At 41.6% G+C, this 15,640-nt stretch overlaps 1 protein-coding gene and 1 non-coding gene across 3 annotated transcripts in view; one reads left to right on the forward strand and one right to left on the reverse strand.

The window, feature by feature from the left end:
- COG3 (component of oligomeric golgi complex 3) overlaps positions 1 to 15,640 on the forward strand; it is a 60,184-nt gene that overhangs the window by 22,032 nt on the left and 22,512 nt on the right. For both annotated transcript variants that reach the window (XM_043891711.1, XM_043891712.1), the window contains exons 12-16: positions 930 to 1,069; positions 2,223 to 2,383; positions 6,268 to 6,379; positions 9,941 to 10,065; positions 14,637 to 14,726. In XM_043891711.1, coding sequence (XP_043747646.1) covers positions 930 to 1,069; positions 2,223 to 2,383; positions 6,268 to 6,379; positions 9,941 to 10,065; positions 14,637 to 14,726 — 628 coding nt within the window. The remainder of the gene's footprint in view (positions 1 to 929; positions 1,070 to 2,222; positions 2,384 to 6,267; positions 6,380 to 9,940; positions 10,066 to 14,636; positions 14,727 to 15,640) is intronic.
- On the reverse strand, positions 3,190 to 3,296 carry LOC122687171. The gene has a single exon (XR_006339064.1). It is a non-coding gene; the product is annotated as a U6 spliceosomal RNA (small nuclear RNA).

Raw genomic sequence — 15,640 nt, forward strand, 5'->3', positions numbered from 1 at the left:
AATTATGGAAACGGTAAGTTACAAGAGTAAGATGCCTATACAGGGAGCTATTTTGGTATATGGAGCCGTTTGTCTCCACTAAGTGTAATAATTCTTTACAGTTAAAAAAAATTCTATGATTCTGACTCATGAGAGATACTTAAAAATGTAGATACTATTTAAAATACTTTTTATTATTTTTCTCAAAGTGTCTTTCAAACCCACTGTTAGTCACTTCTGGGTTCTTCATATTGGTGATTTTGACTCATAAGAATCCCAAGATTATGACTCTCATAATGGGGAAGAAACAAACACATCTTATGGTTTTGGTGAAAGTCTATATATAGAAGAGTATGGTTGACAGTGTAAAGAGTATTAACAGCCTCACTTTTTTCTTTTCAAATGTTTAAAATTGTTAAAATACTTGGTGCATGTCCAGAATACTTTTGAGTTTTGTTTATCTAAATCTGTATGTATTCAAGAGTTTTGAACCAGTCTTTCCTGGGAAAAATGTCACCATTTGATTCATAGTGGTGTAGGTTATTTTATAGTATAGGAAAATTAAAAATAATTAAATTATTTTATAGTGTAGGTTATTTATGGTGTAGGAAAATTAAGTCTACTGAAATATTTTATTGTTTTTGAAAGGATAGACACAAGATTATTGCTAATGTAAGTAAAAATTATAATAAATTGACTTTCAGCTGGGGCCAGCTAATTTGTTAACTGTGAGGATTGCTTATTCTGAGCTTTTTTATTGATTCTAGCAAAAACAGTCCAGAGAATTGCATTCAGCCTTTCAGTTCTCATTATTTAATGTTCCCGAATATTATAGTCCAGTAGGTTTTCATTATTTTTATTGACTGGAAGTAATTAAGGGTGACTTTTAAACTATTAGAAAATACTAAAAGGATTACTATTGGTAACCATGTTTCATTCTTTCATTTTAGCGAACTTTTGGAGAAACTGTGTGTGTCGTTGTATGATGTCTTCAGGCCATTGATCATTCATGTTATTCACTTAGAAACTCTATCGGAACTTTGTGGGATACTTAAAAATGAGGTGCTTGAAGATCATGTACAGAATAATGGTAAATGAAAGTAGAAATGATCATTTCAAAGATTATTTTAAAAAAATATTTATTTGGCTGCACTGGGTCTTCATTGTGGCGTGTGGGATCTAGTTCCCTGACCAGGGATCAAGCTCAGGCCGCCTGCATTGGGAGCACAGAGTCTTAGCCACTGGACCACCAGGGAAGTGTCCCAAAAGGTGTTTTTAAATTATATCTGTGACTCAATGAATTTGAAAAAGATCAGCCACTCCTCCCTATATAAATTTAATATATTTAAAACTTGGGTTGATGCCTTGTCTCTTTTTGAACCAAGATGCACTTTATCCTGCGACTAATAATGGGGAAAGAATTTTAAAGTCTTTGTAAAATTAGTAATAAAATAATTGCAGTTACTGTTCTTTCTGGCATCTGAAATCCAGAGAGAAGCAATGATTAGTTTTGTTTGGGCATTTCTAGTACACTGTTGGGGCTTGCCAGGTGGCTTAGTGGTAAAGGATCCTCCTGCAATGCAGCAGACCCTGGATGGGGAAGATCCCCTGGAGAAGGAAATGGCAACCCACTCCAGTATTCCTGCCTGGAAACTTGCATGGACAGAGGAGCCTGGCAGGCTATAGTCCACTCTGGGCTCACAAAAATTCGGACACGACTGAGCACACACGCCTGACTAGGGATTGAACCTGGACCCTTGGTAGTTGAGAGTGCGGAGTCCTAACCACTGAGCCTCTGAGGAATTCCCTCATTTTATTTTTTTACTCATTTTTCCTTGTAAGAATGTTAACAAGTCATTTAGTATCTGTGGAACTCAATTTATATGTAAAATGGGGATTAACTTAGTTAACAAGTTGCTTTAGTCATCTCTCAGGCTTGGTATGAAGCTATATGAGGTACCTTTTAAAAATCGCAGAGCACTTTAAAACCAAGATTTTATTATTCATATTAATAATAGAAGTTATTTCAGAGAGTCTCAGGAAGAAGATATAAGGGCAAATTTATTTCCCAACTTTAAATCTGAGGAAATTGGAAGACAGTTATTTCAAAATAGAATATAACCAGTCCCTGAAGCAAGACTGGTTTATCTATTGTAGACAATTTTGTAATGTTTTTGCTTGTTTAAAGAAAGTATTTTCTAAATCTAAAGGAATGGGTGATTGCACTTTTGTTTTTAAATCAGCTGAACAGCTGGGGGCATTTGCAGCTGGCGTAAAGCAGATGCTAGAAGATGTACAGGAGCGGCTTGTCTACCGGACCCACATCTACATTCAGACGGACATCACGGGCTACAAACCAGCTCCTGGAGATCTAGCGTATCCTGATAAGTTAGTCATGATGGAGGTGGGTCTTCTTGTTGAATCTTTCACTCACCCCCACACGTTTGTATATTTTATACTGGTGAAGATAGGATATTTCTTTTTAATTCTCATTCAGGATGCAAAATCAAGGGAAACTTGCCATGAAATCTTAGGAAATAACATTTTTAAAAAACTGAACAGAAATGGTTTGTTAGAGTGTTCTTTTTTTTGTCCTTCCTTTAAGTTGTATTTTACAAACATTCTGTTCAGTTATCTGTTCTTTTTCATTATGCATTCTGTTTTTAAGTTGAATTTGTGCTTTCTTTTTTTCTTGTAAGTGGCATCAGATCCATTGCTCAGTCATGTCCGACTCTTTGCGAACTGCAGCACACCAGGCTTCACTGTCTGTCACCAACTCCCGGAGCTTGCCCAAACCCATGTCCATTGAGTCGGTGATGCCATCCATCTCATCCTCTGTTGTCCCTTTCTCCTCCTGCCTTCAATCTTTCCCAGCATCAGGGCCTTTTCCAATGAGTCAGTCCTTCCCATCAGGTGGCTAAAGCTTCAGCTTTAGCATCAGTCCTGCCAATGAATATTCAGAACTAATTTCCTTTAGGTTGGACTGGTTGGATCACCTTGCAGTCCAAGGGCCTCAAAAGTCTTCTCCAACACCATAGTTCAAAAACATCTTCTTTGGTGCTCAGCTTTCTTTGTAGTTCAGCTCTCACATCCATACATGACTACTGGAAAATCCATAACTTTGACTAGACAGACCTTTGTTGGTAAAGTAATGTCTCTGCTTTTTAATATGCTGTCTAGGTTTGTCATAGCTTTTCTTTTTTTTTTTTTAAAAATATGGAACGCTTCTCGAATTTGCGTGTCATCCTTGCGCAGGGGCCATGCTAATCTTCTCTGTATCGTTCCAATTTTAGTATATGTGCTGCCGAAGCGAGCACCATAGCTTTTCTTTTAATTTCGTGGCTGTAGTCATCTCTGCAGTGATTTTGGAGCCCCACAAAATAGTCTGTCACTGTTTCCATTGTTTCCCCATCTATTTGCCGTGAAGTGATGGGACTGGATGCTGTGAACTTAGTTTTCTGAATGTTGAGTTTTAAGCCAACTTTTTACTGCCTCTTTGACTTTCATCAAGAGGCTCTTTAGTTCTTCTTTGCTTTCTGCCATAAGGGTGGTATCATCTGCATATCTGAGGTTATTGATATTTCTCCCGGCAATGTTGATTCCAGCTTGTGCTTCATCCAGGCCAGTATTTCACATGATGTATACTGCATATAAGTTAAATAAGCAGGGTGACAATATACAGCTTTGATGTACTCCTTTCCCTATTTGGAACCAGCCTGTTGTTCCATGTCCAGTTCTAACTGTTGCTTCTCGGCCTGCATATGGATCTCTCAGGAGGCAGGTCAGGTGTTCTGGTATTCCCTTCTCTTTAAGAAGTGTCCACATTTGGCTCCTAGGCCCAGCCCGGCTGGTCAGGTCCCTGAATTCTCCCCCAGTTTCGGGCAGCTTCTGCTCCACAGGGTCTGCGCACCACTCCCAGGTGTCCTGCAGCAGTTTTGTTCCGAACTTCCTGGCTTCTCAGCCTGGCCCTCCTGTGACAGTGAGACTCTCTGCGGCTGCCAGCCAGGCCTGTTTCCAGACCCTCCTCGGGTCAGACCTCTGTGTTGACTGTGGCCTTGAAGGTGATTCCAGGTTAGCTACCCCGCTGGATGCAGCGATGGGAGCTTCTGACCCTCCTAGAGGAGGATGCGCCCATGTTCAGAGTAACGCACAATCAAGCAAAGTAGGTAAAAGAAGGAAGGCAAGGAAGCAAGCTTGCTGGCCGAGACTCGCTCAGCCTGACCGTGCTTCTTACCTTGTGCCTTTAGGTCTGGCCGTTGTTTGTAAGTGACATAGAAGAGGATTAGTAACATATGATCCACCAGAGTGGATGGTCACATAACCATGTGTGATGGTCTCTTATTAAAAACCCTGGAGGTTGTTTCCTCAGAACTACACAGTACTGGTCTCCAGTTTATGGTCTGAAGACTTAGGTACATCTCACTAATCTTTCAGTTACAAATGTATTTGCATTTCCTTTGAGTGCTGGACAGAGTTTAAATAATGCCTAGGGTATTAGTGCTAAAACAGAATTAGAACCTGGAGCTTCTTATTTTTATTGATTTATTTTTTTGAATGACAAAGTCAAGTATACTGCAGCAGCTTACAGCCGTGGAGACAGGACATGGGAAGGGGCGGGCTGGGGGAGTTGTTGGTGTCACCCACTGTCCCAGGAAGTTAGTGACGGCAGCCCCTGGGCCTTGGCCTGTGCTGAGCTCTCGGCACCCTGGGAAGTCAGCCAGTCAGCGCACCTTGGACCTGCCGGTCACCCCCTCATGGGCCAGGCCCACAGTAAAGCTGGAGGCACAAGCCAGAGCTCTAGGCAGCATGTCCCTCCTGCCCATGGGGTCACCTGCGTGGGTCAGAGCACTGAGGAGGGGACTGCGGAGATGACCTCTGCTGGGGCGCGTATCCTCAGGACGGCGTCTATCTGGTGAAGGAGGAGCCTGTGCCTTCTTGGTGGGGAGCTTTAGCAGTGCCAGATTCTTGGGCAGACTGGTGTTGATGGATCTGCTTCTAAGCCTGATGCAGGGACTTGTGCTCGCTTTCTCCTTCCTCCTTTCTTTCCTTGTCTCCTTGTGAATATCAGTTTTTGTTTTCTAGATAGAGTACCTGTTTTAATAATTCTGTCTAATAGGATGTCAGGTGATTAAGTTTACTGTATACTCCCCCGACCCCGACCCTGGACTTCCCAGGTAGTGCTAGTGGTTAAGAACCCTCCTGCCAATGCAGGAGATGTAAGCGATTTACATTCAATCCCTGGGTCGGGAAGACCCTCTGGAGGAGGGCATAGCAGTCTACTCCAGTATTCTTGCATGGAGAATCCCATGGACAGAGGAGCCTGGCGGGCTACAGTCCATAGGGTCACAAAGAACTTGACATGACTGAAGCGGCTTAGCACACACACATACCCCCTCCCAGTTTAATTTAGTAGTACGTTTGGTATGTTTATTCAGTCATCACATGGCCAGTGTCTTGAGTGTTTTCTTGTATAGACCTCTTGGTTTAAGGATACTGCTTCCAGTGAATCTACTTGCTTGTTTTCTTTTGGTGAGGGTCAGGGTCTCACCAATGGCTACATCTCTGTGCCATTTGGGGATTAGCTATACTTTCTGATTTATGCATGCAGAAGGAAAGGACAGGCCTGATTGATTTGGAGCCTGTCTCCTAAATAGTTATCTGGCCATCTCTTTTTTTTGGCAGTAGCTGAATGTCTTTTAGGCCTTCATTTCTGTGTATCTCCGCCTGTATAACCAATGTAAATTGGTAGGATTTTCACTGCCCCCTTAGTGATGTGTATATTTGATGATATTTTTTTAAGCAGTGAAGAAGAAGAGCCAGACAGTTTCCAGTCCATAAGATAATTTTTAACAATCTGTTTAAAAAAAGACCAACCTGTAGCTGTTCTCACATAAAGAGAAAACCATGGTGTGAGTTAGCTGACTACTTGATACAAGCACTTCTGACATCCACAATGTATCCAGTCTTAAATCTGAGTATTTTGTTTCTAAATATAAAGTTGAAAATTAAGCTTCTAATCTGAGGCTTGTATATTTGACTTTTTAGCACATACCTTGTAATGGTTCTGAAATTAGTGGTTCAGGAAAGTCTGTCTTTGCCTTTATGAAAATAGAGATACTACCAGTTTAACTTTTCATTTCTATGTGCTGTTTTGGCATGGTTCTCTTAAGTAGTCCATTTATTCGTTAATTAGGATATATATCTTTTACTTTATAGAAACACTGTGTTCGTGTTGCTAGACACAGCTAAAAACTACACTTTAATGTTCTGTCTGATTTCTTTATACAGCAAATTGCTCGGAGTTTAAAAGATGAACAGAAGAAGTTACCACCTTCAGAAGCTTCGTTTTCAGATGTTCGGTTAGAAGAAGCAGAGCCTCCTAATAGTCTAACAAAATCTGGTATGTTATGCTGTCTTAACTTCCATTATTTAATTCATTCATTTAATAAACTTATATTGAGGACTTGCCATGTCTCAGGCATGAAAAACTGTTTATGCCTTTGAGGACCCCACACTTTAGTGGGGGGAGATTGGCGCGCCACAGGCATTAAGCAAGAAGTTCAAGGGTGACAGGATAGAGATATCCACAGGACTCTCTGGGACCATGGAAGGACCGTGGAAGAATTGTGAAGGGGGATGAGCTTTGTGTGCAGAAAGGCAGGTTCAGTGAGAGCTGTGGAATCTGAATGCTGTTGTGTGGATGAGTATGAGAGAGCCAGGTGGAAATAGGTTGTTTAAGACAGAGTAGCATGGAGGCCTGCAGACAGGAGTGGAGCACCGTAGGTGCTTGGGGAGGTCACGTGGTGTGGTGTGTTCGGGCACCAGTTATTTGTAGGGAAGGAGCAGCTGAAGCAGGCCAGAGTGTGATAGGTGTCAGGGGGTAATCTCATGGACTTGGAAATTCTAGCTACTTGTACCATCAGTTTTGCATTTTTTAAATGTGCCTGGACTGGGGTGAAAAATTGACAGAAATATATGGGATAGTTTGAACTAGGGTGTATGTTATGCAAGGAGCAAAATTGTCTAAGAGTCACCCTGGATAACTCGTGAGTTATCTCGCGCCCCCTGTGTTGGCAGGTGGATTCTTTAACACTGGACCACCAAGGAAGTCCAGGGCGGCGTTTTAATGTGTCACATTTATGATTCACATAATAGTCCTCTTGGACTGCACTGCTCTAGAGCTATAAAGAGGAAGACTGGTTTAGAGATAAACTGAGGAGTCATTGATACTTTTTTTTTTCTTCTTTTTTTTTCACTGATATTTTGGAATTGTATAAGATCACCCAGGACAGAGAGTAGCAGAATAGCCATGGAAGTCTGGGTAGAGAATTGTAACAGGGGCTGACATTAGGAACAGATGGAGGGAGTGGACTGGTACCAGGTTGGCAGGGAAAGAACAGCCAGAGAGGTGGGAAGCAAGAAGAGAGGGTGTGATAAGTCAGAGGAGGAGGGCTTGGCAGAGTGATTTGAGTAAAGAGTTGAGAAATAAGAAATCTGAGGACATTGTGGCCAGAGAGTGGGATACCGACTTTTAATAATTAAGAGGTAGAATAGTTCAGAGTAGTAAAATCTGTAGCAATTAATAAGAAAGTAATTCTGAAAGTTAAACTGTTTGGACTAGGGGTGCAGGAATGGAAGCGAAGGTCTTTGGAGTTGAGAAGGTCAGGGACAACCACGTGGGTCATCCATATGGTTCCTAATGTTATTTAGAATGGAGATGGAATTGGGGTTGGAAAACAAGACTCTGAGTCTTGGCAAGGGAAGCAAAAAAAAAAGAGTAATCACTTTTCCTGGTCTTCTGGTATGTCAGAAGTACATAGGAGATGCCTCTAAAGTGAGGCCTTTAAGTGATTTGATGTTCATGTAGTAGGAATGGTGAAAAAGTGAGTGTTAGTCACTCAGTTGTGTCCAACTCTGTGACCCCACAGGCTGTAGCCCACCAGGCTCCTCTGTCCATGGGATTCTCCAGGCAAGAACACTGGAGTGGCCTGCCTTTCCCTTTTCCAGGGGATCTTCCCAACCCAGGGATCGAACCCAGGTCTCCTGCATTGTGGACAGATTCTTTACCATCTGAGCTACCAGGGAAGCCCAGTAGGAGTAGATGTCAGGGCAAATTGGCAGATTGGTGAAGGGTCTATCCTGTGAAGAGGCTGATTATCAGTATCTTCAAAAAGCATAGCTCTTAATCTCCATGAGATTGCCTCACATGCAAGTGAGGGCAGTGTGAGGCTCATGGAGGAGGAGACAGCAGGCGCGGGGGACACCCTGCAGCCGGTTTGCGCTGCTACTCAGAAGAGGCAGCCAGTAGTCCCTGGACTTGCAGTGTAAGGAACTTTTCCCCATCCACTGCTTCAAGTATTAACTGTTCTCAGGAAAATGCAAAAAGTAACGAATAAATTGACTTCCGGCTTTAAGCTACTTAAATACATTTATTTCACTAAACTTTAACTTGGGAGTACTTTTTGGGCTCTTTCATTTTGAAGGAGGAATCCTGCAGATAGCCTGATTCTCAGCAAAACTATGGATACTTAATCTCCTAAATATTCCATGATATACTTTATCTAGTTCATTCTTTCTCCTTAAGAAATTTTATATAAAGTAGATATCCTAGTTTAAAGTAAGGCAGAGCTTTTTAAAATTTTACAAGTATCACATGCTTTTGAAAAAAAATTAAGCTTACAGAATGATAAAGAGAAAGCACCAACTCTTAACGTTGCCCTCAACCCTTTCCTGCATAAAGGCCTCCAGGTCTCCTTTTGAGCATATGAAGATATGGCTGTTTTTAAATGTTTTTTATTTTTTTGGCTGCACCGCATGGCTTGCAGGATCCTTAGTTCCCCAACCAGGGTTCAAACCCAGGCCCCCTGCAGTGGAAGTACAGAGTCCTAAGCCCTGGACCGCCAGGGAATTCCCTATAGCTCTTCTTTTAAAAAATGAATTCTGTTTTGTTTGGCTATACTTTTACTTTTTTATTATTAAAAAAAAGCTCAAATACACAGAAACATGGAATGATACAATGAACACCTATGCCCACCACCTGGATTTAAGACTTAACATGTTATCATATTGTATCTAATAGTTTTGCTAATTGTTTTAAAGTGAGTTATTGACATCATTGCAACTTTACCTTTGAGTATTTCAGCATCTCTCCCCCCACCCCCCAAAATGGGACATCTTTCATGTAACCATAAACCATTATTGCACTGAAAAATTTGGTAACGTTTCCTGGTGTGTTCTAATACCCAGTCTGCATTTCAGTCTGCCTTTCTTGTCTCAGAGTGTGGTCTCGGCTCCACTTTGATGGCTCATCCGAATTCTGGTCCCTCCACCCGGGTGATCGTGCTTCTCTTACAGAAGTGTTTCTGTGCAGCTACATTCCTCTCATTCTCCTCTTCACACGTGCTGGCAGCTGCCCCTCCTGGCCTGGGGAGGGTGCGGTGGGGGGCTGGACACACAGCTCTGGTCACTTGGGCACTGGATATTCTGAGTGGGCCTGGAAATGATACAGTTCTGCACGTGGAAGGCTGTAAGGCAAACGAGCTTTGATTAATCTTCCGATTTAAAGTGCTTTGTTTTCTTGTTACTCCCTTCCCACCCCCACTTGTGTCTACGTGACTACATTTTGATCTGTCTCTTTTTTATTGGGTGCATGGTGTTCTGTAATGTGTGTATACTGCTCATGTAGTTCATAAAGATAATTGATTCCAGTGTGGAGAAGGCAACTTGGGCTGAGTGTGGGAGGCCGGAATGTACAGATGTGGGTATTCATGTGTGTTCTTACTCAGTGTGTTAAATCTCACCTGGCACTGATTTAGATTTCCTTTGGCATTCTCAATTAGAGACGAGTCTAGAGAAAATGTATGCTTCCAGCCTTTGATAGGTAACAGAAACTAACAGTTTATAGTTGCTGTGCATGTAAGACAGACCTGTGAAATGTCTTCTTTTCCATTTGGGGTTTTAGGTTCATCTGAATCTCTCAGTCCTAGACCGCAGACCACGATTTCTCCAGCAGATCTTCATGGAATGTGGTATCCTACAGTTCGACGAACTCTTGTCTGTCTCTCCAAATTGTACAGATGTATAGATGTATGTGTGTCAGTCAATCCTTGTATCTTACTGTAAATTGTTTGCTCTGTGGCTTAAAATATTTTTTAATTTGAATTTTATTTTATTTTAAGATCCTGATGCAATATATTTTGCTTGGTAGTAGATTCAAATAATAAGATTTTTAGATACAGAGATAACTTTAAGATCAATCTCACTGAGTGTTTGGTAGGCCCTCAGAATCCTCTCATGGGCTTTGGGTGGTCTGTGAACACCTTGAAGTTGTGGGTAAAATTTTGTCTATATGTTTGTTTTGAGAAAAAGACCTGTAACTTTTATTGTTTCTCATGGCTGCAGATACATTTAAAACTCTTGATTAGTTCATCTGTCTTTAGTTTCATCTGTCTTTAGTCTATAGATGAAGAAAAAGATGCAGGAAGGTGAATATGTCCAATGTCACATATGTATATTTTGTATAATATACATTTAGTACTGAATGCAATTAGTTTTGTACTCAGTTTAAATCAACCTCTTTAACAGGTGTTTCTTGTTACACAGATTATATGTGTTTCTAACCATGGACTAATTATTTGCTGAAATTAGCAGTACCCTTTTAGTTTTTCAGCCCCAGCTTATACTGCACATTTATTTTAGGTGGCATTTATTTTAAGCATTTCAGTTTAATGATATATCAGTCACTGAATGATCAGTTGTCTACATTTATTTACTGTTAGTGGTAAAACCCAAAAAAATAGTTTGTAAATCGGTGACTTTAATTCACTTTTCAAAAATTAATTTGATCATTACAATTTAAATAGCATATGAAGAGAGAAGTGATTAAATACAGATAGAAAAGAAAGTGAAGTCACTCAGTTGTGTCCAACTCTTTGCGACCCCATGGACTGTAACCTACCAGGTTCCTCTGTCCATGGGATTTTTCAGGCAAGAGTACTGGAGTGGGTTGCCGTTCCCTTCTCCAGGGGATCTTCCCAATCCGGGGATTGAACCCGGGTCTCCCGTATTGCAGGCAGATCCTTTACTGTCTGAGCCACCAGGGAAGACTAGGACGATCATGTAATTAATTGTCCAGAAGCCACTGTCTGTCAAGAGTGTGGCTCAGAAGGGAACGTGTGTGTCCCCTCCCGCTCTGGAGACCGTCTGTGCTCACCGCCCTCAGGCCTGAGCAGCGTTGCACAGCTGACTCATGGGTTCTCTGGAGAGCGCACTACTTGGTGTCTGTGTTAAACTGCATCACTCCTGGAGTTTGTGCTTGGAGATGCTGGGATTGAACCAGAAAGCGCCTTTTACTCGATTCTGGGATATTTAGGGGTGAGGCCAGGTCGCCTGTGCAGAGTTGGATATCTCAGCTGTTTTGCCCAGCTTCTGAGATCTCCCCCAGAGGGAGACTTGGGTGTTGGCAGCCCTTCTTCCCCAGGTCCTCCCAATAGGTGTATTGAATGATAGTGTTAGGTTGGGATTCAGAAACTTCCTACAGTGGATCCAGGATCCCAAGGGAAGTACGCGGGGCCACATTCCACATAGAACCCATTGTCATCACAGACCCTGGTGAAGTCTCTTAGGTGTTTAGCGGGTATTTTAGGCAAACAGTAGGTAGGCCCACTAATGACACTGTGCCTGTTTTTATTTTATGCCCTAGGCCTACCCATTATATTTTCACCTAGCTTAAATTCAAATCTTATCCCTCTCCATCTGACCAGTCAAAGGTAAAGAAAGACAAATGAGCAGGAGGTGGAGAGGGTCTTAGTCGAAGCTGTCTTCCTAAGGCAGGCAGGGTGAGTGACCTAGCAAGTTCAGTTCAGTTGCTCAGTTGTGTCCGACTGTTTGTGACCCCATGGACTGCAGCAAGCCAGGCCTCCCTGTCCATCACCAACTCCCAGAGTTTACTCAAATTCATGTCTATTGAGTCAGTGATGCCATCCAGCCATCTCATCCTCTGTCGTCCCCTTCTCTTCCCACCTTCAATCTTTCCCAGCATCAGGGTCTTTTCAATGAGTCAGTTCTTCACATCAGATGGCCAAAGCATTGGAGTTTCAGTTTCATCATCAATTCTTCCAATGAATATTCAGGACTAATTTCCTTTAGGATGGACTGGTTGGATCTCTTTGCAGTCCAAGGGACTCTCAAAAGTCTTCTCCAACACCATAGTTCAAAAACATCTTCTTTGGTGCTCAGCTTTCTTTATAGTCCAACTCTCACATTCATATGTGACTACGGGAAAAACCATAGCTTTGATTTAACAACAAAGACGGAACTTTGTTGGCAAAGTAATGTCTCTGCTTTTCAATATGCTGTCTAGGTTTATCATAACTTTTCTTCCAAGGAGCAAGTGTCTTTTAATTTCACGGCTGAAGTCACCATCTGCAGTGATTTTGGAGCCCAGAAAAATAAAGTCTGTCACCTTTTCCATTGTTTCCCGATCTATTTGCCATGAAGTGATGGGACCAGATGCCATGATCTTAGTTTTTTGAATGTTGAGTTTTAAGCCAACTTCTTCACTCTCCTCTTTCACTTTCATCAAGAGGCTGTTTAGTTCTTCACTCTCTGCCATAAGGTGGTGTCATCTGCATATCTGAGGTTATTGATATTTCTCCCAGCAATCTTGATTCCAGCTTGTGCTTCATCCAGCCCAGCATTTCTCATGATGTACTCTGCATATAAGTTAAATAAACACGGTAACAGTATACAGCCTTGACGTACTCCTTTTCCTATTTGGAACCAGTCTGTTGTTCCATGTCTGATGCTAACTGTTGCTTCTTGACCTGCATACAGATTTCTCAAGAGGCAGGTCAGGTGGTCTGGTATTCCCATCTCTTTCAGAATTTTCCACAGTTTGTTGTGGTCCACACAGTCAAAGTCTTTGGCATAGTCAATAAAGCAGAAGTAGATGTTTTCCTGGAGCTCTCTTGCTTTTTCGATGATCCCAACGGATGTTGGCAATTTGATCTCTGGTTCCTCTACCTTTTCTAAAACCAGCTTGAACATCTGGAAGTTCACGGTTCATGTACTGTTGAAGCCTGGCTTGGAGAATTTGGAGCATTACTTTACTAACATGTGAGATGAGTGCAATTGTGCAGTAGTTTGAACATTCTTTGGCATTGCGTTTCTTTGGGATTGGAATGAAAACAGACCTTTTTCAGTCTTGTGGCCACTGCTGAGATTTCCAAATTTGCTGGCGTATTGAGTATAGCACTTTCATAGCATCATCTTTTAAGATTTGAAATAGCTCAACTGGAATTCCATCACCTCAACTAGGTTTGTTCGTAGTGATGCTTCCTGAGGCCCACTTGACTTTGCATTCCAGGATGTCTGGCACTAGGTGAGTGATCACACCATCGTGATTATCTGGGTCGTGAAGATTTTTTTGGTATAGTTCTTCTGTGTATTGCCACCTCTTCTTAATATCTTCTGCTTCTGTTAGGTCCATACCATTTCTGTCCTTTATTGAGCCCATCTTTGTGTGAAATGTTCCCTTGGTATCTCTAATTTTCTTGAAGAGATCTCTAGTCTTTCCCGTTCTGTTGTTTTCCTCTATTTCTTTGCGCTGATCGCTGAGGAAGGCTTTCTTATCTCTCCTGGCTATTCTTTGAAACTCTGCTTTCAAATGGGTATATCTTGACCTAGCAAGAGACAGCTTTAATCTCGTCTCACTGTGCAGTAGCCTCATGAGAAACAGAGGAGAGGATAGCAGTGCAGAAAGAGAATAAATCATCACGCCCGACACCAGCGCCCAGGATGGTGGCCTAGTAATAAATGTTTGCTCATACACATCCTGATCAGTTCCGCTTCAGGTGGAGCAGAGGCAGAGAGGAAGCAGGGGAGCTGATAGGAGTCTGTGCACATACCACACCTCTGGGAAGATACAGCCATGGCAGAATTAAATTAATCATACGTCACCTTTTGTTTTGTAACCTGATTTTGTTTTTATGAATTATATTCTTGTACAAGAATTTTATCACTTCCTGTTTAGCATTCTTTGATTTCATGTACAGTGTTCCATAATTTAGATTTACTAGTATTTTGTCAGCCGCCTATCACTGAACATTTAAGTTATTTCCAGATTTTTTTTTTTTTTGCTGCTTTAAATAATATTATGAAAAGAGCCATGCATATGAATCTTAGAATACAGTACTGATATTACTTGAGATAAATTTTTAGAAGTGGATTTACTGAGGCTTTGTTTTAAAGTTGGTTTTGTATGTTTAAAAAATAGCCTATATCATGAGATCGTACTGGAGTGAGAGCTCCACAAGGTCAGATCACATCTGCTTTGTGCACCTACCACTGTGCTTCCAGGACCAGCACAGAGCCTGGCATGAAATAGGTGCTCAGGAAATACTGTTGAAAGGTCACGTGAGAGTTTCAAGAGGTGCAAATTAGGAGATTGTGCTGGTCTAGAAAGCTTATGTGGGAATAGGAAAGTCTGGGAGGAGTATTAGTTCAGTTCAGTTGCTCAGTCGTGTCTGACTATTTGCAATTGGTAGTAATAAATTAATTCATCAGATAAGGGCAAGCAAACTGTACTCACAGCCTACAGATTTCCTTTTTGCTATGTTTGAAGTGCTACAGGGGATGTTTCTCTTTTGTTTCACCAGAGGGCAGTGTTCCAAGGACTATCACAGGAAGCCTTGTCGGCCTGCATTCAGTCCCTGCTTGGAGCATCAGAGTCCATCAGCAAAAACAAGGTTTGATGAAGTGTTAGATGAAATCTGATCATCTATAATACTATTGTGGAATGCAGCGTTTATTTACAGGCACAGAAATTTAAAGCCATTTTGACAGTAGCATTTATTTTTTTAATGTGATTTAATTTTGAGGCCCTTTGAGAAAAGCTAGTACTTCATTTTAGTGCGACTATGCTATGTAAGAGAGTGCCAGCTTTGCTGAAGTACCAAAGGTGGTACTTAGGCTATAAATTCTGTGGGATAAAGGTTTCTTGTTCTAGTGTTAGTAGCAGGAAGGTACTAGACTGCTTTTTCCCTGGAATACCGAAACTGTTTTCAAGGAAACATAGCAATCTGTCATCATCCCTACAATGACATTCCAAATAGTTGAATGGCCTCACTTGGAGGAATCAGTCAGTCAGTTTGGAAGATAAGAGTTGTGGCCCATAGATTATGTGACTGGAAGGAGTTGACGTGATTTTGTAACTTACAGTTTTTATTCAAGAAGAAGGGATCTGGGGATGATGGCTGTTGGCATGTGCTGCTCCCACAGCCCCTGAGAGTTTTTTTCTTGCCAGAAAGTATGGTTCGGGATGCTGCTCTAACTGTCCACCTAAAATACCTGTTGTTCCCCAACAGGGGGGAAGTTTTGGGACTGTTTCCAGCCAAAATTTCATAGCTCGTGGGAGTTTTCAGACCTTGTGAATCTTTCTAGACTTCCAGATTTATAAACTTGGTTTCTAACTTCAAGGTTTTAGATAAACTAAAATCAGAATCCTCCTCGTGGGAGAATGTGGGATCCTAGACAAGCTGGAGAAAGCTCTGCCTTTGTTTGTGACCACTGTATGTTCCCATTCATGGGATTGAGAGTTGAAGGGAAATTCTGACATGGGAACTAGAAGAGAATGGAAAGTTAAGTTATAGACAGGGAGTTT

The sequence above is a fragment of the Cervus elaphus genome, chromosome 30, assembly GCF_910594005.1.
Source record: "Cervus elaphus chromosome 30, mCerEla1.1, whole genome shotgun sequence".
NCBI lineage: Eukaryota > Metazoa > Chordata > Mammalia > Artiodactyla > Cervidae > Cervus > Cervus elaphus.